Here is a 25724-nt window from a genome sequence, read left to right on the forward strand (position 1 = left end):
CGGCACAGCCCACGGACGGCACAGCCCACGGACGGCACAGCCCACGGACGGCGCTGCACGTTTTCCTGAGCCCAGGGACTGTGCCAGGGTCAGGGCAAGTGCGTGTCTCCATCCGTTTGGCATTTTGCTATGTTTTGTATAAAGGAACATCTGAGACGGGGTAATTCATGAAGAAAAGGGGTGTGATTGGCCCACGGGCCTGCAGGAAGCCTGGTACTAGCATCTGCTTCTGGGAAGGCCTCAGGGAGCTTCTACTCGGAGCAGAGGGGACGTGGTGAGGGAGGGAGCAGGGAGGTGGTGCGAGGACCCTTCTAACAACCAGCACCCTTGGGAACTACTAGAGTGGACGTCAGTTACCATGAGGACGGCACCAGACTGTTCATGAGGGATCCACCCAAACACCTCCCAGCAGGCACCACCTCCATGTTGGTCAAATTTCAACCTGAAATGTGGAGGGGACAAGCACCTGATCTACATCAGCATGTCACTGCGACTTAAACAGGTATGGCTGGTCCCCGCATGGGGCACCCCTGTGAGGCAGGCATGAGTCTAGGCCAGCAAGGATGTCCTGGTGGCCACGGCCGAGTGTTGGCCACGCAGCCGCGCAGGGACCGTCTTCAACAGTGACACCGTGTGGCAGCAGGTGCAGCGGCAGCAGCAGACGTTGGGGCGTCTCCAGCTCTGGCCCACCCATGTGAGGGTGGGGAGCTCTTTGGATTAAATGATCTTTCGGATCCATGGGCACTTTCTCTGGAACAGGGGCAGGTCTCGAGAGCATGTGACCACTTAAGCAGGTAAGAACAGAGGGGAATCGTCGGGGAACTAAGACGCTTGGGGGTGTCTTTGGTGAAGCAGAGTGTTCACCACGTCGAGGTCATGCCTGTGAAGTCTCCTGTCCGGACAGCGTGGACGGTGCCTCGCCTCCGCCGCCCTGCGGGGACCCGCCTTCCCAGGCGCTCCCCTCGGGACCCCTCGTGGTGCCAGGGAGGAGGGGCTGGGCCAGGTGAGGTGGGGCAGCCTTAGGCTTCCCTCAGCAGAGGGATGCTCACTTCCCTGGAGGGCGGGAGTTCTACTGAGGATTCGGGAGTAATTTTCCAGGCGTCAGGTTTTATGTGGGATCCTGTGTGGGCTACGAACAAGCCAGTTTTGACTTGCCTGTCAATTTGCCTAATGAATTGGAGTGTGAGCGAGCCAAGTTTGCACCTGCCATCCTCTTGGTCTAAACTACAGGCACTGCACGTTGCAGGCGAAGGGACTCTGCACATCCTGACTTCGCCTGGGAAATTTCCGGAGTCCCGTGAGTCTAGCTAGGGGTGGGGTGGTCCCTGGCAAGCCCCTGACTTTTGGGGCCCCATTCACTGCCTGTGTTTTGCCACAGAGTTTTGGCAAGGTCTGGACTAGCAGAGGGCTGAGGCTTGGGCTGGGGCTGGGAGAATTCTCTGCTGAGAACAGAGGAACTGGGACCCCTCAGGGCTTCTTACAGGAACAGGAAGCAGCAACCGGGGAGTCCCAGAGGAAGGGGTTGAGCAGAGGGGCCGTGTGGTGGGTGGGCACCCCCGCGGCAGGGTGCTGGGGGAGGAACACGCCACCCTGGGCTTTGGAAAGAGCAGTGAAGCACAGCCCCACCGCCTCCCGCAGGGCTAGTGGCCAGTGAAGTGTCCCTGCAGGCTGAACTCCGACTGCTGACAACAGGTCAGCGTCCTCACTCCCTGGGGACTCGGAGCCTGGACTTGCCAAATTTGGTACCCATTGTTTTATTTCTTTGAGATGAAGCCTCTCTCTGTGGCCCAGGCTGGAGTGCAGTGGTATGATCTCAGCTCACTGCAACCTCCACCTCCCGGGTTCAAGCTATTCTCCTGCCTCAGCCTCCAGAGTAGCTGGGATTACAGGTGCACCCACCACGCCCGGCTAATTTTTGTATTTTTAGTAGAGATGGGATTTCACCATGTTAGCTGGGATGGTCTCGAATTCCTGACCTCAGTTGATCTACCCGCCTCAGCCTCCCAAAGTGCTAGGATTATAGGCATGAGCCACCATGCCGGGCCTGTTATTTTTTAATTTTAGATTTGCGGATACCTGTGTGGGTTTGTTATGTGGGTGTATAGCGTGATGCTGAGGTTTTGGCTTCTAACAATCCCTTCACCCGGGGAGTGGACGCGGCTCCCGACAGGTGGTTTTCCAACCCTCGTCCTCGTCCTCCTCCCACCCGCCCCTCTGGAGTCCCTGGCGTTTGCTGTTCCCTCTCTGTGTCGTGTGCACACAACGTTCAGCTCCCATGAATAAGAACACGTGGTTTTGGTTTTCTGTTCGGGTGAGTTCTCAGGCTGACGGCCTCCAGCTGCCATGTGCGGCTGCAGGGGACGTGCTCTCCTCCATTTTTCTGGCTGTGTTGAGTTCATGGTCTGTCTGCACACGTGAGGCCACCTGCCAGGCCACATCCCAGCACAGGCGTCAGCCAGAGTCCACGTCTGCGGCTTTGTGAGCTACGCGGCCATGGCTCAACTCTGCACCGAGAGCCCCACAGCGGTGGCCACAGACAATAGTAAGCAAATAGGCATGGCTGGGCGCCAATAAAACTGTATTTATTAAAACAGGCGAGGGCTGTGGCAGCCTAGGCCCCACCCCCCAGCTCAGCTCCAAGGAAGACACACACAGCGCTGCTGCCTAATCCTCTTTATTTGGTCTCTGCTGAAGCAGTCGCACCAGCCTCAGGTTTGTCACTGTCCATGTCCCCCAGCACCCCTCTTACCAGACCACGAGGAGCTGCGTTGTGATGTGTGACTTAGGTCTCGGTTGGAGGGCTGAGCGGTTGCAAGGGCTGGGGGAGGCTGCTTGGAGCATGGGAGGCCGCGGGTGGAAGACACCGGGGCACCGCCTGGCGCGTGGTCTGGGGCTTGGCCACCCTGTGGGGCGTAGGGGGCTGTGGTACATGCAGAGGTGGCGTCTGTCCCAGCAGCCTGGCCAGGAGATACCGTGGAGAAGGCACGTGTTTGAGTCGGTGTCACTGTCCCCAGACGCCCTCCCTTGGGTAGAGCCGCCTGTCCTAGGAGGAGCTGTACTCCAGATGCAGTGGCTGACACCCTGGTCACTCAGCCACAGCCCGGCCCCTTGGCCTCTGCTGTCCTGGCCGCACATAGAGCCCTGCCCTGCTGTGTCTGCTGGGCATACCCCGGCCACTCAGCCACACTGGCTTGGCCCAGTGCCTTCCTGAGGTCCGTGGGGGGTCCAGACAGAGGCGGGGTCAGTGCCGTGCGTGTTTGATCCAGTTTCTGATCATCCACTTCTGCCCCGAGCACCTCTGCACCACCAGCCGGAGCCCGAAGTTGGCATCTTTGGACATCTCCACCTCCAGGCAGCGGCCCGTGGCCCGGCTCACAATGGGGCCGCTCTGTGGGGACAGTCACACCAAGTCAGCCAGGGGTGCAGGCGTCCTCGTCCCCCACCCCCATCCCCAGGTGGCTGCTTCATGCTCTCAGCCCTCGTGCTCATTCTTGGGGCAGCTTGAATGGAAACCCAGCATCACAGCAGCACCCAGGGGCCAGGAAGGGGCTGACGTCAGTGGAGCTTTGAGGATCACCCATCATTCCTGCAGAGTTAGCAACCCAGGTTGGAGTCACACCTCATCCCCTCCCTAAATCCTGCCTCTATCCTGGGCACCCGAGGCTGGAAGAGGCAGATGCAGGGCTATGATCAGACTGTCCAGCCTGGCCCCTCTCTGGCTGTGTGACCCTGGCCAGTCACCTGCCCTCTCTGCGAGCATCGGGGCCCTCGAGGGAGCAGCTGATCCAAGGCCCCATCCCCTGACCACCCACTCCTGCACTCCAGCTCCCACCCAGTGGGCTGGCTCTCGTGGCAGAGGCGCCCAGGGGTCCCAGCGGCCCTGTCCCAACCCCACGGCCCCCCTTCCCCAATGGCTGACCTGGGTGAAGTCCCACAGCCGCTGTGTGGGCCTCGCCACATCCTCACATTTCCTCAGGGTGGGCGTGCGGCCCCTGCCGTCATCCACCAGACACTTGGAGTCGGGCAAGAAGGCTGTGGAGCCCAGAGGCCCCAGCTGTAGCAGGCCATCAGCGCTGTACCGCACCAGCTGGGGACAGGACCACCGGGGCTGTGTGAGCAGTGTCCAGGCCCGGGGGTGCCATGGCCCGTGCTCCAGCCCAGGCTCTCCCTGGTAAGCACGGAAAGGCTGTGCGAGCTGCAAACGGGGCCCTGAGCGGCTGCCCTGGAGCCTCCCACCCTGGGGACACTGTTGTGGGTGGCAGAGGCCTGCCGGGCAGGGCCCACGTGGGGATGTGGGCTGGACGGCGCCCAGAAGCTCCGCAGGGCCAGGCTCCCGCCAGACGTCGTGAACGGGGCTCAGACTCACAGCGTGGCCCCACTCGTTTCAGGGAGGACAGGAGTCGGGTTTACTTGAGTGACCCGCAGTGCTCACTGAAAAGCGCCGTGTGTGAGCGGAACACGCATTCCCGTGGGGCTAGAAATGCCCAGCTCTTTCTGGAGGTTGTGGTCAGAATGGCTCGGACCTTCACTATGGGCAGTCCCTGACCACCGATTCCACGGGGCTGGGCCCGCGCTGCAGGTGAGTCCCGCCCAGGTGGGGATGGCTCGGTGGTTAACAGACTGCTGTTGCAACAGCACTATTTCCATATTAACCCACCGTGGGGCAAATGCTTCCACATCTTCCACTTTAATCACCAACAGCCCTGAGCGGTACCTACTGTTGCCATCTCTCTTGACTGAGGGGGCAGTGATATGCCCACAGCCCATCTGACCCCAAAGGCCTGGTTCCTTTTAATTTTTTTGAGACAGGGTCTTTCTCTGGTGCCCAGGCTGGAGTGCAGTGGCGCGATCTTGGCTCAACCTCTGCATCGCAGGCTCAGGTGATCCTCCTGCCTCAGCCTCCCGAGTAGCTGGGACTACAGGCATGCACCACCATGCCCGGCTAACTTTCGTATTTTTTGTAGAGACAGGGTTTCGCCGCACTGCCCAGGCTGGTCTCAATTCCTGGGCTTACGTGATCAAGCAGACTCTGCCTTGGCCTCCCATCATGCTGGGATGACAGGTGAGAGCCACTGCGCCCGGCCCAGGCTGTACAATTCACCACGTTCTGCTGCCTTCCAGGTGGGGCAGACTGGGAGGCCTCTTCTAGAGGGACCCTCAGGCTGCTCCAAGCCCTGGAATGCAGCCCTGGTGGCATCAGAACACCCCAGCAGACTGGCCCCGTGCCTCTGCCCAGGGTGTGGGGTCCGGGTGGCCTGGGGTGCCCCCCTTGGGAGCTCCATGGGTGGCTGCTGCTGCTCCTACCTGGGAGGACATCCCGTGGCAGGGGTAGAGGATCGCCCGGTCGCCGTCTTCCGCTCCCTGGTCCAGGCAGTAGCCGCTGGCTTTGCTGTTTCTCACCTGCAACCAGAAGCCCCAGGAGAAAGTCCAGGGTCACCTGAGGGTGGAGCCCCACAGAGCTTCACGCAGCCAGCACCTAAGGAGGTGCTCCCGGGAGGAGGGGGGCTTGTGGAGTGCTCTGGCTGGGTGGGCTGCCTGGGAAGGGACTTGCTGGACCTCCCGGGAAGGGGTGGCCAACCGAGTTTGTCACTGATGGAGACATGGCTGTATCTGCCATGCACAGATGGAGACGTGGCCATCAGTCAATAGGGAAGGCTTGAAGACAGCAGTGTAAGCCTTTCTCAGGCGCAGGGATGGAGACCCTCAGCCATGGGGGGGGGGCTTCCCTGCCTTGTCGCCTGCTCCCTGCACCCTTGCAGCTCCCACTGAGTGGGTAGAGACCGCTCGCCGGCCTTGGAGTCTGGGCTGGCCTTGGCTTGGATCCTTGGGAGACCTTCCAGCTTCCACTCCGTCTGGAAGGAATCCTGACACCACTCTGAACAAGCCCGGGCCAGCCTGCTGGGGAGTGAGTTGTCATCGGGCAGCCAACCTCCAGCCACCAGAACAGGCCCATCCGAGATCAGCACAGCCTGGCCCAGGCCAGCAGCACTGCCCAGGTGGCCCTGGCTTGTGAGCAAGGGTAGACGCTTATTGCTTTTGTCCACTGCGTTTCCAGGCTGCTGGGTTTGCAGCAGCAGCTAACCCCTCCATCATGGCCACCGCAAGAGGTCACACAGGTTTGAATTGGGACCGCTGAGAAAGCCCAACCGAGTTTGGATGTTGACTACAAATTAGAAACACCCAGCTGCTCTGGGTGGGCGGTGCCTGAGCTCGGCTGATTGAGGATGGAGTGGGCAGAGCAGAAGCATAGGGAGGCTGGGGGACGGGGCGGCGCATGATGCACTCTCAGCGCTGCCTGGGACACCTCTGTGCCCAAGGGACTGGAGTCAGCGCAGGGGGACCAGCAGCTGAGGGAGGGGAGGCTCAGCGAGGACCATCCACCCCAGGGACCCTTCTCCTTGCTCCATCCAAATGCCAGCTCAGGGCTGGGACACTCGAGTCCCATGGTGGGAGGCACCCTGTCCCCTGCACAGACCGGGGAGAGGGCAGAAAAGCAGCACCTTGCTTGCTTTACAGAGCGCAGTGCAGGTGGGGGCCGGTGGAGACGGGGTCTCTGTGTAGCTGATGTGCCTGTATGAGTGTGGGCGTGCATATCGCCCATCGTGTGTGTCTGTGTGAGCACCTGCATGCACACGTGGTGGGGTATGAACACGGCTCTGCATCTGTGGATGCAGATGTGTACACACGCACACTATTGTTCCTTGATAACAAGTGCTTGTATGTTTATCTGTGCACAGGCAAGCCCCTTTGGGGTTCACGCACTTCGTGAAACATACATTTGTGTATGAAGAGCTCTGTCTACATGAGCAAAACTGTGTGCAGATGTATACTCGTGTCCACGTGCACTTGTACATATGTTTGCATGGATTTGCGTACATGCCTGTGAATGTGTCCCTTTACACACGTCTAGGTGAGCGCATGCATGCCTGTGTGCACATACACGTGAGTGCATAGATATGTCTGAATCAGGCATATGAACACGTGTATGCATAGATGTGACTACACGTCTGCCTCTAGGCAGGTCCCTGTGAAGGAATGGGTGTGTATGGACACGCGTGTCTGCAGGTGCATGTGTTCATGTGAACCTGCACCTTGTGTGTGCACGTGGATGTGCCTGCCTCCCCCTGAACGCACACGTGTGTGCGGGAGTCCGGGTGGAAGGCCTGTCGGGCTGCGCGGGGCCCTCGGGGGAGGCGCTACCTCTCCGTACGTGAGGGTGTTGTTGTAGATCCTCATCTCCGGGTACACGTTCTCCAGGTACCACTTGAAGCTGCGGCACTTCAGCCTCCGGCGCAGGGCCAGCCTCTCAGACACGTCCCCGAAGTCCACCCCTGGGTTCTGCAAGGCCAGAAGGAGGCGGGAGGGCACATGAGTGTCACCGTCCCCATGATGAGGTTGGGGGGCTCCAGGGACCGAGTCCCCTCACAGGAGCAGCCACCCCCAGGGATTCGGGGGCTGAGGCCCCACCCAGGTGGGACCCTCAGCCTCCCAATATCCACAGAGGGTCCGAGGCAGCTGCTCCCGAGGGGAAGGGCCCTGCCGAAGACCAGCCCCGGCCTGGACAGACAGCCCCCGCTGCAGCCAGCTTGTCCACACCCACCTGGGCCCAGGAACCTCCTGCCTGAGAAGACGGCCCTGCTCACCTGGCATGGCCGCTGGAGGGCGGAGACCAAGGTCAGCCATGTCCACAAGACCAGCCCAGTGAGGACCCTGGACACCGAGGCTCGGGGGCTCCTGGCTGGCCCCACCTGGCACGTGTTGTCACGCATGGGTGCTGGAGAATCAAGTCCATGGGACCCCCCTGGGAGGGGACACCTGGGAGCTCACGCCCGGTCTCTCCTGGGCCCGGCCTGGGCTCTCTTCCCTCTGCTGACTTTGACCCGTGCCTCTGCCGTGAGAACCCACAGCCGAGTGTGGGGTCTGTGTCTTCCTGGGATTGTGGGGCCTGAGGGGGTGTGGGCCCAGCACTCTCTGACGGGCAGCCAGCCCTGAGGGAGCACCTGCCTCCTGCCCAGGGACCCTCCAGGCTCAGGCCTTGTGAGGAGGGCAGACGACTTGGCCTGCACGGCCTGGGCTTGAATCCTGTCACCTTCTGGTGTGTGGCCCTGGGACAGTCCCTTACCCTCTCTGTGCCTCAGTTTCTCATTGGTAAAGTGGGGCGATCACACCAGAAACTCATTGTTGCTTTGTTATGAGGCTCTGATTAGTCAAGGGGCTCACGCCAGGGCCCTTGGACACAGGGAGGCAACAGGCATTTGCCGGCCTCACTGCCCGGGGGCCTGGAGCCCCTCACTCAGTTGCCCACACACCTGGGGACGTCGTCACCCTGCACGTTTTCCAAATCACTTTGTGGGAAACAAGGCTGTAGGAGCACCGGGTACCCTCTTCTCATCTGTCAGACACAAGTGCACGTGTCCACAGACTCCTGACCTGCCTGACAGAAGCTGCCGTGGGAGCTGATCTGGGGGTGGGGTGCTGGGTGTGCACGGTGAGTGGTCCAGCCTGGGGTCCCTCCAGGCCGTGTCGCCCACACGCGAGGGTGCAATCCAGCAGGGGGTGGTGAACCAATTTAGGTGCCACAGCGGAATTTTTAAGAAGTAGTATATTGTGAATGAGAAGGATGACTGGTACTGCGGATGCAAAGTGCTGTATGTGGACGGATGTAAATATACACGTGTGTGTGCACACTGGGTCATGACTTCAGATCTGGTTCTTACTGGGGTTGATGCAAAACACAAGGCTGTTCCTAAGATGAGTCCTCCCAGAACTCAGGGACCCAATGCCTACAGTGGCCAGGGAAGGAAGGGGTGGTTCCCAGAGACGCTGGGGGGTGGCAGGATGGGCGGAGGGTCGCGGCCTCCTGTCTCAGCACCTGCCCTTCTTAGGCTTGTGGGGGCTGGGGCGCTTTGAGAAAAGCCAGAATTCAGGCTCTTTATGGGAAATTGGTCGACTACAAATTAGAAAACAAACGGCAGTCCTCGACTTGAAGCAGGTCAGCCACTCACAGGCCAAAACCCAACAGGAAACAGCCAAAACATCCATCCACGAAGGAGCAGAGCCACACAACCGGCCCGTTCACACCATGGACGTGACTCAGCCACGGCGGGGGTGACCTGGAAAATGTGGTGCTGAGGGCGGGAAGCCACACAGTGTATGAGCCGTTCACAAAACAGCCATTTGAGGCTGCCCAGGGCTGGGGGAGGGGAGGGGGCCGCGCTGGCCGACAGGTACTGTGCAGGGTGCTAAGTGGGGCTGAGGCAGCGGCACCAGGTTGGGGAGAGGCCGCCCCTCCCTGGCTTCTAACCACCAGCAGTTGAGAGAAAAACATCCACCACAACGAGTTTGGTGTGAGCTGGTCTCTTCCCGGTGTGAGGAAGGCTCCTTCGCAGGCAGACAGCTCACCCACTCACACCGGCACACACCTGCTTGCACCTGCTCACACCTGCACGGGGCCTCCCTGCGCCCTACCATGACGTTGACCCCGACCCTGGGGCGTGGCCCCGGCTCCCCGCCGTGGGGGACTCACCGTCATGGGGATGTTCCAGGCCATGTACACGTGGGACTTGAAGTCGTCCATCCACACCTCGGCGGCGCGCAGGGCATTGCGCTTGGCATAGTAGTCGATGTCGTTGTTGTAGGGCTTCCTGGTGCGCTCGATGTGGGCCACGCGGGAGCAGGGCAGCACCTCCATGCTGCCACCACACTGCCACACCTAGAGGGAGACGGCACTGGGTGTGGGCAGCCTTCCCGACAGAGGCGGACAGCCCAGCCAGCCAGGGGCCTGTGAGAGGCCAAGGGGCCCGGCCCTCCATTCCCAGGGCACCTGCAGGCCTGGTGGGTCCCAGGGCTTTGCCTCCTGGGGGCTGTTTTCAGGGGACCCCACCCACAGAGAAGGAGCAGGTCTGGGCTGTGTCTGGTGCAGGCTCCTCTTTCTCTTGTGCGTCACACGACGGCCGTGGGGGCTGAGGGGCAGTTATTCCACCGACCCAAACACTTACCAGGTTTTTCGTCCTGTGGTTCCTACCCTCAGTGCTTGCTTGTTCTGTGCAGGGAACCCCCCGCCCCACCGCACCAACCACCTCCCCCAGCACCCGAACACACCAACAATCTGTTTACAAACAGCCGTTTGCTGTGCAGATGCCGCTCCACGCATCCCCAGAACACGCGCAGCCTGGGTCTGAACAAAAGCCCAGCAAATAACCCCCACAGCCCCTGGCTTTCTGACCCCCACGCACGGTAGAGATGTATCTGTCACTACGTATCCTTTTGTGCTTCCGTGTCGTTTCACTGAACACCGGCCTGTCCCGCCACGCTGTCCTGCCTGTGAGGGTTAGTTTTGTGTCAACGTGGCAGGGGACATAGCAACGGGACATTTGCTCTCCCCTTATTCTGGGTGGTCTGTGCATGGCCTCTGGTGGGAGCCGTGTTTAAATCTGTCCCCTGCAGGCCTGAGTAGGACAGAAAGGCTGAGGGAGTGTTCACACACTGCTCGATTCGGGCTGGGACGTGGGTCCTCTCCTGCCTTCAGGCTTGGAGCTCACGCCACCGGCTCCCCTGGGCGCCTGCCAGCCGACAGCCAGTCTCGGCATTCTCAGCCTCTAGAACCGTGTGAGTCAATTCCTTAGATGAACATCCACATCTAAACCCATGTCTGCTATTAATCAGCTTCCCTGGAGAGCCCTCAGCCAGCCCCTGTCCCATCCCACCCACCCCATAAAAAAATGCTGGTGCCACCCACAGGCTGACGTCACTGAACAAAGGGGTCTGATCCACGTGGCCCAAGCTCCGCTGTGCTCAGGTCCTCAGCCTGAGCCTCCTGCACTGGACGAGTGCGCCAGGCCCAGGGCGGGCACTGTGCTCGCCTCATCTCCTGAATCCCCACCACCCGAGAAAGGGTGGGCAGCCCTGGCATTGCCTGTTCCCTCCGCGGTGCTGAGAAGGTGCCGAGCGCAGGCCAGCCGTGGGGGCACACGGGGCAGAGCCTCTGCCCAGCGGAGCTCGGATCCCTCAGTCATCCCTGGACTCTGGTTCATCCTCGTCCAGGCTGCTCTCATCTCCAGGCTGTTATCTTAATCACGTCTGCAAAGACCCCTTTTCCCAAAGAGGGCCACCCTCACAGGGGCCCTAGCTGCATCCTTGGGGGCCGCCCGTCAGCCCACCCCAGAGCCCCAGTCCCTTGTGTGAGGAGCAGGGGCTCCTCCCTCCCCATGACTCTGCCTTCAGGAAGCCAAGTCCCAGGTGGGAGAGAGAACCGGGAGGCCACGTCGCTGATCGTTTACGGCCTCTCCCACACCACCCACCGCAGGACAGACCCAGACTCGCTCCCTCCTCGAGGAGATTACACGGCACGCGGCTAACGCCAGTCTCCCTGACCCCAGTCCGGCGACCCAGAGCCTCCTCGCTGCTCAGCCCGGCCCAGGACACCCCACCCCGGAGTCTCATGTCACCCACAGGCTCTGGCTCCTTCCCCGGGACGGTGGAGTCTGCGCCCAGCTGAGGTTGGCCTCTGTGTCCCGAGGAAGTGAACCGCGTTTCTGCATCAGGTTCACGTCGTGGCAGGAGGGTGCCCTGGGAGCGTCGTGGTTTCTGGGTTTCTGTTCTGTCTGTTGTCTCTGCTGTGGGACAGACTGTCTGAGAAAAGCTGGCCTGGAGCTGCTGGGAGCCCAGCCTGGGGTTTTCCAGCCCCCTGAGCCAGGGCTTCCTTTCTGCCTCAAGACCAGCGTCAGGATTTCTGTTTGCGGTGGGAAGGGGCCTTGCTGGTGAATCCCGTACGCCGCCCTCCCACTCTCCTGATGTCTCCACCTCAGCCTGAGACCACCCAGGTTTCACGAGAAGGAGGGGGTGGGGGCCCACGGGGGAAAGAGCCTCGGAGCCGCCCTTCACCGGAAGGGGTCAGAGCGGAGGAAGCTCCACCAGGGTGAGACAGAGCCTCGTCCTCCATCATCCACCCGCCCGTCTTCAGGAGCACCTGGCACGGCGGCCTCCAGCAGCTTCAGCCTCCCTGTCTACCCCCAGCACTGAGGCCACAGAGACTTGGTCCCCCCACCCACCACAGCATCCTGTCCTCGGGCCTCACCCCGGGGAACACGAAGCCCCCAGGTGCTCCTGACACCTGCCTCGCCCACCCCCTGGGTTCGAAGCACCTTGGCCTTCCCGGCACCCCCACGCGCACTCCTCTGGGCCTTGGCACAGGCAGTGCCCGCGCCGGGCATCCTTCCCAGGTCTCTGCGTGCTCTGCTGCCTCCGGCCTTCAAAGCTCCAATGCCAGAGATTAAAGGCACGAAACCAGCCAGGCACAGTGGCTCACACTTGTAATCCCAGCACTTCGGGAGGCCGAGGCGGGTGGATCACTTGAGGCCAAGAGTTCGAGACCAGCCTGGCCAACATGATGAAACCCCATCTCTACTAAAAATACAAAAATTAGCTGGGCGTGGTGGCAGATGCCTGTAGTCCCAGCTACTCAGGAGGCTGAAACATGAGAATCTCTTGAACCTGGGTGGCAGAGGTTGCAGTGAGCTGAGATCACACCACTGCACTCCAGCCTGCGTGACAGAGCGAGACTACGTCTCAAAAAACAAAAAGGACCAAAACCACGAGCAGAGAGGAGCGGGTGCCGGTGCCGCTGAGGGAGGACCGCGGGCCTGACCACGACCCGGACGGCAGCTGGAGGAGGAGCCGAGCCCCCACACAAGGAAACGGCAAATGTGGAGATGGCAGCTGTGCGGTCGCCTGACCTGAGCGTGGCACGCCGCACCCCGCGAACGGGGACAGTCCTATTTGTCCATTAAAAACAAGCGAGGCTGGGCAGCATAGTGAGACCCCATCTCCACAGAAACAAACAAAAGTAGCCGGGCCGGGTGTGGTGGTGCGTGCCTGCGGTCTCAGCTGCTTGGGAGGCTGAGGTGGGAGGATCACCTGAGCCCGGGAGGTTGAGGCTGCGGTGAGCCAAGATCACTTAACACTCTCCAACCTGGGTAATAGAGTGAGACCCTGTCTGAAAACATAAAAAGTAAAAATAAACCTCAGATGTCGCCATCAAGCCTTCAGTGTGCGTCCTCTCCCTACGTCCTGTTTAGAGCCACCGTCCTTGCCCCGCGGCTGGGTGTCTGGACCGGAGGCTCACACCCCTCAGTACGGCGCCGCTTCCTGTCCACCCCGTCTCCGCCTGCCCCTCCCCGCGACTCAGCTCCACAGGACAGGGTTTCTGTCGCTTCTGCTCACGGCTGCCTCCCAGTGCTCAGCGCGAGGCCCGGCGCACAGTAGGTGCTTGATAAACAGCTGCAGAACGAATGTGTTCCCTTTAGGGGCTCCACAGCCACTTACGGCCACTCTGTCCCCGGGGCTTTCTGAGGCGTTGGGGAGATTCCACGCGGGAACCTGGTGAGACTGCTGGGCGGTCTACAAGGCCTCCCCAAGCCGGGTCCGCAGGTTCCAGCCCCGTCGGTGTGTGCTGAGCTTGTGGGTGGCGCCGAGGCCCCTTCTTGGGTGAATGCAGCCTCAGGTCTCTCGGCCCTCGGGCCCCCCACCATGTCTCTAGAAGGACCGAAGCTACAGGAGAGGCGAGGCTCCCGGGTGGTGGGAGTCGGCTGGCTTCCATCATTAGCTAAGGACCGTCACGGCTGGGGGCTGGGCAGGTTCAGTCTCCTGGCTTGGGCTGCAGACCCCTGAGTTTTCAGGGTGTGTGGAGTGCCCCTAACCACACGGGCCCACAGCTTGTGTGACCTGGCTTTTCAGCAGTACCATTAGCTCAGGAGTGACAAAGTCAGAGAGTGAACCCCCATGCCCTCAGCAACATCCCCTTTCCAATCCCTGCAAAACAGGGAAAGAACAGGACAGTGCCCCCCCGCCACCCCTACCCTGCACGACTCCTCAGGCAAGCGGCACTGGTGTGCGGCGTCCCCACGCCCGGGGCAGGTCTCTTTTCTGCGTCAGAGTTAATGACCTTGTAATTGTTCACATATTTTGAAGCCAGGGACCAATACATCATCTGACTGGCAGATCTGCCTCCTGCCATGCTCCCTGGGAGACTGATGCTTATACAGAGGAAGAATTTAAAGGCCCTACCATCACAGCCTCAAGGGAAACAGTTTAAACCCTCTATAAATTTCAGATAAATATTGGCAATAAATTCTCTACTCTGTGGGCCAGAGGAAACCAACACCTAAGGATCAGGCAAAATCCTCCTGCAGGAGCCAGAGGCACGCGGCCCACCTCTCAGAGGCTCTCAAGAGGCAGGAGGCCTGGGCCCTCCCCTTCTTGGCCACACTGGAGGAAGATCATGTGAAGGAGGCCAGAGCCTGGCTGACACTCTGCGCTGAGAGCAACTGGGGCCAAGCTGGACTCACCTTCTGGTGTCAATGTGTGCAGCTCTCCCCGCTGAGAGAGGGACGCAATCACCCTAGCCCTTCGTCACAATTTGCCTGGACCAACAGAAGGGGCAGAACCCACCCAGTGCCAAGGCCAAGCCCGGGCCTCAGGAGCCTATGCTCACACTGATCTCTGTCTTGTAACCTGCCCACCAGCATGAGGACGAGAGACCACATGGAACAGAGAGAAGCCGCCCGGCTGAGCCCATTCCTCCCCACCCCAACCAGCCAACCTCGCTCATCTGGCAGCTGACTGCCGGCATCAGCAAGGCCAGCTGAGAGCAGAGCTGCTCTGTTCCACACAGGCCACGTGCCAACCCACAGAGCTGTGGGCCAAGGAAATGGTTGTCTCAGGCCGTAACATTTCGGAGTGGATTGTGACACATCCATGCTGCTTCGGCAGGCACCGCTGGCCAAGACTGTCCCTCCTGTGGTTTCCTTGCACGCAGCAGATAGTCAGTCAGTACTAGTTAATGCTAGTTACTAGCCATGCATCCCCACTGCCCAAGACAACCCTAGTTGATACCCCGACTTGGGGTGATTATTAATAGCACCTCTGGTAACTCTCAGGTGTCCTGGTTTGGGTGACGATGCCTGTGGTCACCCCCATGCTACCTGACCGTCTGGCCCCACAGCCAGGGTGGAAGTCCGAGTGTCAGAATCATTCAAACCACAGCGACTCCATCTTGAACAGGGGCTGGGCAAGACGAGGCTGAGACCCACTGGGCTGCATTCCCAGACGGCGAGGGCATTCTAAGTCACAGGATGAGAGAGGAGGTCAGCACAAGACACAGGTCACAAAGACCTTGCTGATAAAACAGGTTGCAGTAGGCAGGGCGCAGTGGCTCACGCCTGTAATCCCAGCACTTTGGGAGGCCGAGGCAGGTGGATCACGAGTCAAGAGATCATGACCATCCTGGCCAACATGGTGAAACGCCATCTTCACTAAAAAAATAAATAAATAAATACAAAAATTAGCTGGGCATGGTGGCACGCACCTGTAGTCCCAGCTACTTGGGAGGCTGAGGCAGGAGAATTGCTTGAACCTGGGAGGCGGAGCTTGCAGTGAGCCGAGAACACACCACTGCACTCCAGCCTGGGTGACAGAGCGAGACTCCGTGTCGAGCAAACAAACAGGTTGGAGAAGCCAAGACCCGCCAAAACCAAGATGGCGACGAGTGACCTGTGGTCGTCCTCGCAGCACATTGTACGCTCATTATAATGCATTAGCTGCTAAAACACTCCCCACAGTGCCATGACAGTTCACAGATGGCAACACCAGGAAGTGACCCTACATGGTCTAAACAAGGTGGAGCTCTCAGTTCCGGGAAATCCCACCCCCTTTCCCAGAAAACTCACCAATAGTCCACCCCTTGTTCAGCATATGATCAAGAAATAACCACAAAAGTTAATTAATAACCAACCAGCAGCCCTGGGGGCCACTCGGCCTGTGGAGTAGACATTCTTCTCTTCACTTCATTTATTTACTTGTCAATAAACTTGCTTTCACTTTACTCTGTGGACTCGCCCCGAATTCTGCCTCGTATGAGATCCAAGAGCCCTCTCTTGGGGTCTGGATGGGGACCCCTTTCTGGTGACATGAGGAAGACACGGGTGGCTGAGGGGCCGTCACTAACTGCAGAGGCCACAGATGGGAAGACAGCGACTCCTCCACAGATGTGTGGGGCCCTGGGGCCCCTCGTCTGTAGGCCCCGGGCTGGGGCATCACAGCGAGAGGAGAGACAGGAGAGGGGCCCCTAGCCCCTACTGCGCGTGGGTGTCAGGTCAAAAATCCCCCTGTCCACTGAGGACTGACGTCGTCTTTGGCAGCCCTGTGGGGCTAGGACAGGGCCTGAGGGCAAGGCCATACCGTGAAGTCGGAGCTGTTCTTCTGGCCGAGACAAGCAAAGCAACAGGGCTTGTATGGTTCTCCTGGAGGCTCTGGGGACACACGGCCTCCCTCGCGAAACTGTCATCTAGAGGGGAGGCCGGCAAGGATCAGACGTCACACTGGTCGTGTGTGGACGCAGCCGGAGGACCGACCGGGGCCGTGGGACTCGGGCAGGAGGTGCACCCTGGCCGGGGTCGGGGATGGCTTCCCGAACCCCAGCTCTGAGCAGAGATGGATGATGAGTGGGGTTAACTGGCAGTGACATGCAGGCATGCTGAGGCCCGAGCTCAGTCCCCTGGGCCATGGGGCAGTGCAGAGCAGGCACATGTGCTGCAGTCAGGGACGTAGGGGCTCGGAGAGCGTCCTCAGGACTCCGGCTATGAGGCATCGTCAGATCACCGGGGGCGGGGGGGGGGGGAGGCACTGTTTCCGTGAGTGAGGGGGGAGCTGTGGCTCCCGACTCCGCTGAGTCACTTGGGTTGCATCCACAAACCACCAATTCTCTGGCCCACTGGCAGCTGGAGGTGGCCGCTGATAGAATACTGGCCGATGAGGTGTAAGCAGGGGCCTCAGAATGGGGCTCTTGGTAAAGCTGTGACTTATCCCGATTTTTTCTTTTCTCAGATGGAGTCTTGCTCTGTCACCAGGCTGGAGTGCAGTGGTGTGATCTTGGCTCACTGTAACCTCTGCCTCCTGGGTTCAAGCGATTCTCCTGTCTTAGCCTCCCGAGTAGCTGGGATTACAGGCGCCCACCACCACGCCCAGCTAATTTTTGTATTTTTACTGGAGACAGGGTTTCACCATGTTGGTCATGCTAGTCTTGATCTCTTGACCTTGTGATCCACCCGCCTCAGCCTCCTGAAGTGCTGGGATTACAGGTGTGAGCCATCATGCCCGGCCTATCCTGATTTTTAAAAAAGGGAATAGCCTCAGCTGGCAGAACCTTTTGCCCTTTTCCATTCTTTTTGTTAGGGATGTGGATGTGAGGTCTGGAGGAGAGGCAGCCATCTCGAGACCATGAGGCAATAAATATGCACACCAGAGCCTGTATAACAAGGATGGCAGTGGACTGTTAGAGCCCACGCCCCTGCGGTCACTGGTGAAGCATTCAGCTGTGTTCCGAGATACAAACCTCCATCAGTGCGAGCCTAAGGAACCAAGAGAACTTCTGCTGTTCTATCCCTAACCAATAAAGCGGGCCCAGGAGGTGGCAGCAGTGTGAAGAGGAAGCACAGAGGCTTGGTCCCCTGCCTGAGGCCACATGGCTGGTGCAGGGTGGCAGGGAGCCCTGGCCACCAGGCTAAGCCTGAAGCTGCCTCTTTGACTGGAGCTGTGGAGCTGTCACTGAACAGGGCCACCCACCCCTGCCCCTTGGCTCCTGGGCTGACTTGGTAAACCCCCTGACGGGAGCAGCAAGCAAAGGGCAGGTGTCGGGGTTCCTGGTGGCTGCTCGGAGGGGAGGCGCTCATGGACTTGGGCCCCCTCATCGGGAGCAGGGGAGACCCCTGCCTGGCCCCCGGCCCCAACAGATCTCTGGGTCTCAGTGCGTCCCGGATGAACATCTGGAAGGTGAATTCCAGGGTGGTGGTGGGCAGGGGAGACCTGACTCTCGCAGGGTGGTGGTGGGCGGGGGAGACCTGACTCCCAATCGTCGACAAAGCTGGAGCTGTCACCGGCAGGGCAGTACGGAGGGGCGTCCTCACTGTGAAGGGGCAAGCTCTGGAAGCCTGGCACTGTCCTACCTGGGCCTGTGGCTGGGTGTGAACTGCTGCCCCGGCCTCTGTCTCCACGGGAAACACGGCCGCACCACGCAGGAGTGCCCGGCCTTGCTGGCAGCGCCGTGAACTTTACTCAGAAGCCGTCTCTCTTGCTCTCTTCATTTTCTTCTCGCCACCGCAGTGACCAGACGGTCCCTTCCTGGAGTGCCCTGTGGTTAAGCAGCCAGCCCTTCCCGCAGGAACAGGACTTTGCGTGGGAACAGGACTTCCTGCGTGGGAACAGGACTTCCTGCGTGGGAACAGGGACCGGCGCTCAGCCTCGCTGCAGGGTGCTGTGCGTCTCTCCTGGACTCCAGGCTCATTTCATTCTGTGGCTCGGCTTCTGCGGCACCGTGCGTGGAAGACCCCCCTGTGGCCATCCCCACTGCTCGTGGGACCCTCTGGCTTCTCGGGCACCGAGCACACCCTCCCCATGAGGTACTGGTGGGTGCCGGGGCGCTGGACACGGCTGACACACCTTGCATCCCTCAGCCCTGCCTGACTACATGGGAAACTGGAGTGAAACCTGGGCCTGGAGCTTCTCCCAGCTGCCCCGAACTCTAAACCACACCAGGTGGGAACCGGCCCTGACCAGGAACCATGCCGGCTGGGCAGGTGGGTGAGCCCGGGGGCCCCTCTCCAGCCGAGGCGCCCCTGGCTCTTCCGTTGAGAACACCGGCCCCGCCCGCCTGCAGCCTCTCAGTGCCCCTTGTGCCCGGACCCTCCTCCCAGTCGCTGCACGGCCCTTTCCCCAGAGTCCTCCTGACCTGGCAGAATATGCCCGTGAGGGCCCTGGCCACAGAGAGGGACGGCATCTGCCCCTTCCCTTGGTCTCCACCTCCAGCTCCTGGAAATATGCATTTGCTATTGCTACATCACAAAATAGCATGTTTTTTGAAACATATGCTATTAGGAACATTTGCTAGTTTTGTAAAAACAAGAATTTTGAAAATCACACATATAGACATCTGGAAGAAACTGTTTCCAGCGGTTATCACGGGACAGAATGTTTTATTTCCTATGAGGCATTTCTGTAGTATCCGAATTTTCGTGCTGAGAATGTACGGTTTTCTCTTTTTTTTTTTTTTTTTTTTTTTTGAGACAGAGTCTCGCTCTGTGGCACGGTCTTGGCTCACTGCAAGCTCTGCCTCCCGGGTTCACGCCATTCTCCTGCCTCAGCCTCCCAAGTAGCTGGGACTACAGGCGCCCACCACCACGCCCAGCTATTTTTTTGTATTTACTTTAGTAAAGAGAGGGTTTCACCATGTTAGACAGGATGGTCTCGATCTCCTGACCTCATGATCCGCCTGCCTTGGCCTCCCAAAGTGCTGGGATTACAGGTGTGAGCCACCGTGCCCGGCCCTGAATATATGACTTTTATCCCTGAAAATAATGCAGACACGTATGCACGGTGCTCCTGACTTCACCAGGCCTCACCCACGGCAGCCTCCTGGGGCCTTGTAGATGACACAATGGTGCCCGGGTGCAGCAGGTGACAAATTCGTCGTGTGTTTCAACTGAGTTATTATGTGAGTGCAGAAGTAGCTGTGGTCTCACGTTGTTGGAATATTTGCCGTTTGATATTGGAATATGTGCTCCAATAAATGTTATGTTATTTACCATTTTAATGTGCATTTCTCACTTTATGATTTTGCTAATGACTTGTTACTTGCTGTTTATTTTAGATTACGGGAATGATGTTAAACAAAAGCAAATTTGAGCGATTTTCTTATTAGAGTTCAACATGGGTCGTAAAGCCACAGAGACAACTCACAACATCAACAACGCACTTGGCCCAGGAGCTGCTGACGACGCACAGGGCAGTGGTGGCCAGGAGTTGCCCATGAACACACAGGGCAGTGGTGGCCAGAAGCTGCCAGCGACATACAGGGCAGTGGTGGTTTGGGGAGTTTTGTGAAGGAGAAGTTTTGCCTTGAAGATGTGAGGAGCGCAGTGGCTGCTGTCAGACGTTGACAACGACCAACTGAGAGTGACCATCAAAGCCGATTCTCTCACAACCACACGAGAAGCTGCCGAAGAACTCAGCGCCAGCCATTCTACCGGGGTTCGGCATTTGAAGCAAATCGGAAAGGTGAAAAAGCTCAATAACTGGGTGCCTCATGAACTGAGTGAAACTTTTAAAAAATGACTGTTTTGAAGCATTGTCTTCTCTTATTCTACACAATGATGAACTGTTTCTCGACTGGATCGCGATGTGCAATGAGAAGTGGATTTTATACGATGACCAGTGATGACCATCTTAACGGTTGAATTGAGGAGAAGCTCCAACTTGCCAAAAGCCAAACTTGCACCAAAAAAGGGCCTGATCACTCTCTGGCCATCGCTGTCTGGGGTCACTGGTGGTCACTGCCTGGGGGTCACTCTCTGGCCACCGCTCTCTGGCCTGACCCACAGCAGCTTTCTGAATCCTGGCAAAACCATTACACTTGAGAAGTGTCCTCAGCAAATCCATGAGTTGCACCGAAAACTGCAGCGCCTGCCGCCGGGCTCGGTCCACAGAAAGGGCCCAATTCTCCACCACCACGCCTGGCTGCACATCACACCACCAACATTTCACAAGCTGAATGCATTGGGCTGCGAAGTTTTGCCTCATCCGCCACATTCACCTGACCTCTCGCCAACCGACTGTCACTTCCGCAGCCTCTCGACAACTTTTTGCAGGGAAAACGCTTCCACGAACAGCCTAGTTATAATGATTTAAAATTCACAATCTGAAACTGCAATTACTTTTGCACTGACCTAATACAAGACAACGCCTCATGTCTATTTGTGTCCATTTGGTCAAACCACACGCAGCCGCCTTCCGTGCTGGCCAGAAACAGCTGTGTATCTGCAGTCTCACCGGGTTCAGCCTGTGGTCCACTCACCACGTCCACCCACTCCCGTCCACCTGGCCGTTCTGTCCCTCATCCTCTGTCTCCACCATGGTTTTCCCAGATATTCTCTCTGCGAAAGGCAGCAGGCCCAGGGCTTCACAGAGCATTTCCCCCTCCCTGTCAAGGGGACCCTGGGGCAGGTCCTTCAAGACCATTTGCGGGAATCAGGAGACGGGCACGGGAAGGCTGAAGAGTGTGTCCAAGTCACCCAGCTGGCACCCGGGGCAGCCAGACTTCAAACCTGGTCCCCAACTGCAGGCCATGTGATCACACACCACACTCCTGCCCTGCAATCCACGCCTGTGGGCTGTGGCCCGTGTGGCCCATGTTTTACGTCGGCTCAGGAGGTGAAGGTCCCGTTATTCAGTGGATGTGAGGTGCTGCTGGAACCGTGTCTGCAGCTGTGAGTGACGCCTGCGTCAGTGGGCACTCCGCATAGCAGCAGGCACATGGGCAGGCCCCACCCAGCCAGGCCTCGAGAGCAAAGACAGGGGTGGGGGTTCCCAGAGATGGACGCCAGCTTTCAGACCACAACACGGAAACCCCACTTGGGTCTGCAGCCTTCAGACCGTGACACAGAAACGACACAGAAACCTCAACAGGTCTGCAGCCTTCAGACGACGGCACGGAAACGACGCAGAAACCCCGCCTGCTGCCCACCTTAAGGATCTCAGACTTGGCAGCCCCGCAATTGTGTGAGCCAATTCTTAGAATCAGTCACATTCACACTCACATGAAAATGCACCATCGATGCACACGCATGCAACATAATCAGGCACACAGTCAAGCACACACACACTCCCACCCACATAGGCACACTCACAGTCACACACACTCTCACCCACACACAGGCACACACGCACAGTCACACATACACTCCCACCAGTCACATATACACACACAGTCACACATACACTCCCACCACACAGTCACATATACACTTCCACCACAACACACACACACACTCTCCCACCACACACACACACACTCCCACACACAGGCACACACACTCCTACACACACACAGACACACAGTCACACATACACTCCCACCCACCCACAGGCACACTCACACACAGGCATACTCACACACACGTGCACTCGGCTGTCCTCCCTATCAGCCACTGTGATGTACCTGCAGGGACAGCTCATTGTGTGAGCACCAGGGGCTCTGGGGTCAGCCCTCATGTCTGAGGAGGAGTGTTCCAGGGGACGTGAGGCCCACTGTGGCCTCCGCAGTCTCGAGGAGGCACCTGAGGAGGCCCCCAACTTGCTGCCAGCTCTCTGGAACAGAATGCAGACACGCCCTGGAAGCTGAAAGAAAGAGCCTTGAGTGCATCAGTTGGCACGCATGGGCACTGACGGTCCAGAACAGCTGGGTCACGGAGCATCCCTGGAGATGCAGGCACGACTCCGCCCATGTCCACATGCCCTCCCTGCAGCATGAGTCCAGGGGGCACCCATGACTCCGAGTCCTCAACCACCCCCCTTCCTGCCAGGTCAGGCCTGGGAATGGGGGTCTGGGTGCCTCAGTCCTCCCAGGTGAAAGCCGGGACACCACCCTCACAAGGATTACCAGGAGGGGGACCGCCCCCAAGGGCACCTGGAGAAGAGGGAGCCGATTCCAGAGTGCCCCATGTGAGGTCCCTGATGGTGGCTCCTTCGGAGATGACTGGAGAACCATGCCTGAGATTCCACTGGCCCTTGTCACACCAGCGACTCCACCATCCCTTACCACGCCTGAGATTCCACTGTCCCTCCCCATGCCGGCGACTCCACCGTCAGCAGGAGCCCAGGGACGAAGGTGACAAGCAGGAGCTGAGCGCGTGTCTTAATCATGCTTTCATATTTTCTGTATCTGATCCTTTGACATCTGGAACCTCACCGGCCTGAGAGGCCTGCGCCTGCCAGGTGAGTGATTTCCGAGAGCTAGTGAGCACCCCCCTGTGCGTCTTTCCAAGTGCAAACCAGGTAACGCGAGTCCACAGCCCACTGCCTCTGTCCTTCACTCTGGGCTGCCATCCTCCCCCTCAGCCACTCGGGAGGATGGCCCCTGCCCCAGAGCTGCTGAGACGATGGAAGCCAGGTCCCCCAGGCCTGCTCACCCGGCCTTGCCCGTTCCTGGCCACGTCCCCCTCACACCCTCTGCTTCCTGCCCAGCCTGGTGCCTCCCAGGTGGCCCTGCCTGGTGGTACCCCCTTCTCTGGGATCCATGGGTAACAAACCATCTCACCAATGGCCGTTGTCTCCTGGCCTGCTGGCTGTGCTGTCCTGAATAACGATAAAGCCACTTGGAGACCACGGCAGGTGGTGGCAGCCCGTTCCCGCTCAGTTTCTGATCTTGCAGAGCAGAGGATGCACACCCGTCACAGAGGCCCGTCTCACTGTTCTACGTGGAGCTGGAAGATTCTGGCTGACAGGCAAAGCCAGTGTGAGGCTGTGAGCCTGGAGAAACCTGCCGGCCTCCACCCTGCGCTGGTGCTATCCTGTCAGGGTCCTCACTGCCGCGCCGTCCCGCTGTCCTGCCCGTTCAAAGGCGTTTGGGAGGAAACGTGACACGATCACTGTTGGTTTCCGGACGTCAGGTCCATGCAGCTCCAGGTGGCTTTGCGGCCGCTTCAGCGGAACAGACACACTTAGGTTTCATCAGGGCCTCACCTGAGCCCCAGCTCTTTCTCGTGCGATTTGCAGGCGACACAGCCCAGGCTCTCAGGCACAAAAGTCCTTCCTCGCACACCGAGCTGCAATTCACCAGCCCGCCTATCGGGCTGCAGGCCCCGCACACACAGTCAGGTTCTAAACGGAGTCCAGGACGCAGTGCCCGGTACCGCTTGGATGCCAGTGCAGCCCGGGGAGGATTGCTGGGCATGGCCTCGGCTCTCGGTGAGGCTGTGTGTGTGCTGGCCTCGGTGGAGAGCACGAGCAGCTCCTCCAGGGGGGTGTGCTTCCTCCCTCGTCCCAAGAGCGCTGCCCTGCCGGGGCTTGGCGAGTACACGGACCACTCCGAGGGCCGGGCAAGGTTGGCATGACCCAGGGTCCACTGGATCCTGCTTGTTGGCTCCAAGACTGAGGTTCAAGAATGAAGCCAGTCATCTTTGTATCATGAGGAAACACGTGCCAACCGGCACACAGTCCCATAGTGCCAGGCTGGCACCATCACAGCCACCACGTGGCTCACGAGGCAGCACAGCACGGCCTGTGGGCATGAGGGGGCAGCCTCGCATGGCCACATGGGACCCAGCATGGGACCCAGGTGCCCTCTATCACCTCCTGGGTGCTGGCCCTCCCTGACTTGCAGCAGGGGATAGAAAGGGTGCAAGGGGGCGGACAGCAGGGTCAGGGGGGCTTCTGGGCCAGGCCCGAGGGGCTGCGTCCCCCTCCCCAATACTCTGTCCAGGGCTTAGCCAAAGGACTCCTAAGGGATGGCGGCTGGACATGTAGAGGGAGGGGAGATGGTGGTGGGGGACACGCAGGGGCTTGTCCACGTCCATCTAATGAGAGAGAGACATACAGACATAGAGACACAAAAACATACAGAGATAGAGACAGAGACACAGAGAGAGACATGAGAGGCAGACAAAGAAACAGATTATAGAGAAGAGAGAGACGAAGACACAGAGAAAGACACACAGAGAGACAGAGGGAGACAGAGAGAGAGGCGCACAGCCCCTTGCTTCTCTCCCCACGGGGTCCCTCACACAGGGAGAGCAATATGGAGGATTTCCTGGGAGGGTCATTTGCTGACAATGTCCTGGAGACCAGCACCAAGCACTCTCATCTGCAGGAAAGATGGTGTGTGGCACAGCCGCAGGCTCAGCAAGGAGCCAGGACCTGGGTGCTAAGCGCAGCCTGCAGTCTCGGAGGACAGGGCGTTTTCTGTGGCAGGAATAGGATGAGGGGGTCCACAGGCAGGTGGCACTGAGTGTCCCCCACGTCTAGCTCCTCCCTGGTCTCCGCTGGGCATCTTCCTTCCCAAGATCTGTGTGCCCACGTGGCTACCTTGGGAGGGGCTCCAGCATCTGGGGGGATGAGCAGTTTTCTCTCTTTGGGCCACTAACTGGGATGCCCACTCACAAGACTGGAGAGACGCCGTGGCTGCTTCTGTGGCCAAAGTTCACCTCTTCACTTGGCACCATTCTGAGCTTGAGGCTTTGACTCCCACGCAGCCTGTGAGGAGGCGTTTCTGGGCTTTTTGCCCTTGTGGGCAGTCTGCCCTTGTAAGTGGGAAGGAGAATTTGGGGATAACTTGGCTCTTGACTGATAGGTTTAGTTGTGTGATGAACTGTGTTTCCTTTTGGGTGTAGTGATCTGCTAAACTGTTAAAAAATCTGGTTTTCACCTTGAAAATAATGAGGATGAGACTTTACCTCTCAAGTTATGGCCAACATTTGCTCAAGCCCACCTCTCTTCCCTTTTGCCAATATTCCTTGGATAAAATAACTGATAGAATGACCCACCCTTCCACCCATTTACCCATCTACTCATTCACCCACCTAGCCACTATCTATCCATTCCATCCACACGCACGTCCATGCGGACTCATTCATCCATCCATCCATCCATCCCTGCATCTAGCCGGCCATCCAGCCATTCACCCATCCATGCATCCCACCCATCCATCCATCCATCCATCCACTCACTCATCCACCTATCCATCCACCCATCCACCCTGCATCCAACCAGCCAACCATCCATAATCCACTCACTCATCCATCTGTCCATCTATCCATGCATACATTCACTCATCCATCCACCCACTCATCCATTCATTCCTTTATCCATCCATCTACCTACTCATTCACCCACCTAGCCAC

General features: G+C 58.8%; 1 protein-coding gene across 1 annotated transcript in view; it reads right to left on the reverse strand.

Moving 5' to 3' along the window:
* Nucleotides 1-2557: 2557 nt before the first annotated feature.
* GALNT9 (polypeptide N-acetylgalactosaminyltransferase 9) overlaps nt 2558-25724 on the reverse strand; it is a 129790-nt gene continuing 106623 nt past the window's right edge. The window contains exons 7-11 of the mRNA XM_026449527.2: nt 9527-9712; nt 7201-7338; nt 5305-5400; nt 3920-4087; nt 2558-3388 (exon numbers count right to left, since the gene is read on the reverse strand). Of these exons, the coding sequence (XP_026305312.1) occupies nt 3242-3388; nt 3920-4087; nt 5305-5400; nt 7201-7338; nt 9527-9712 (735 nt within the window). The 3' untranslated portion in view covers nt 2558-3241. The remainder of the gene's footprint in view (nt 3389-3919; nt 4088-5304; nt 5401-7200; nt 7339-9526; nt 9713-25724) is intronic.

Source organism: Piliocolobus tephrosceles, chromosome 10 (assembly GCF_002776525.5).
Source record: "Piliocolobus tephrosceles isolate RC106 chromosome 10, ASM277652v3, whole genome shotgun sequence".
In the NCBI taxonomy this organism is placed as follows: Eukaryota; Metazoa; Chordata; class Mammalia; order Primates; family Cercopithecidae; genus Piliocolobus; species Piliocolobus tephrosceles.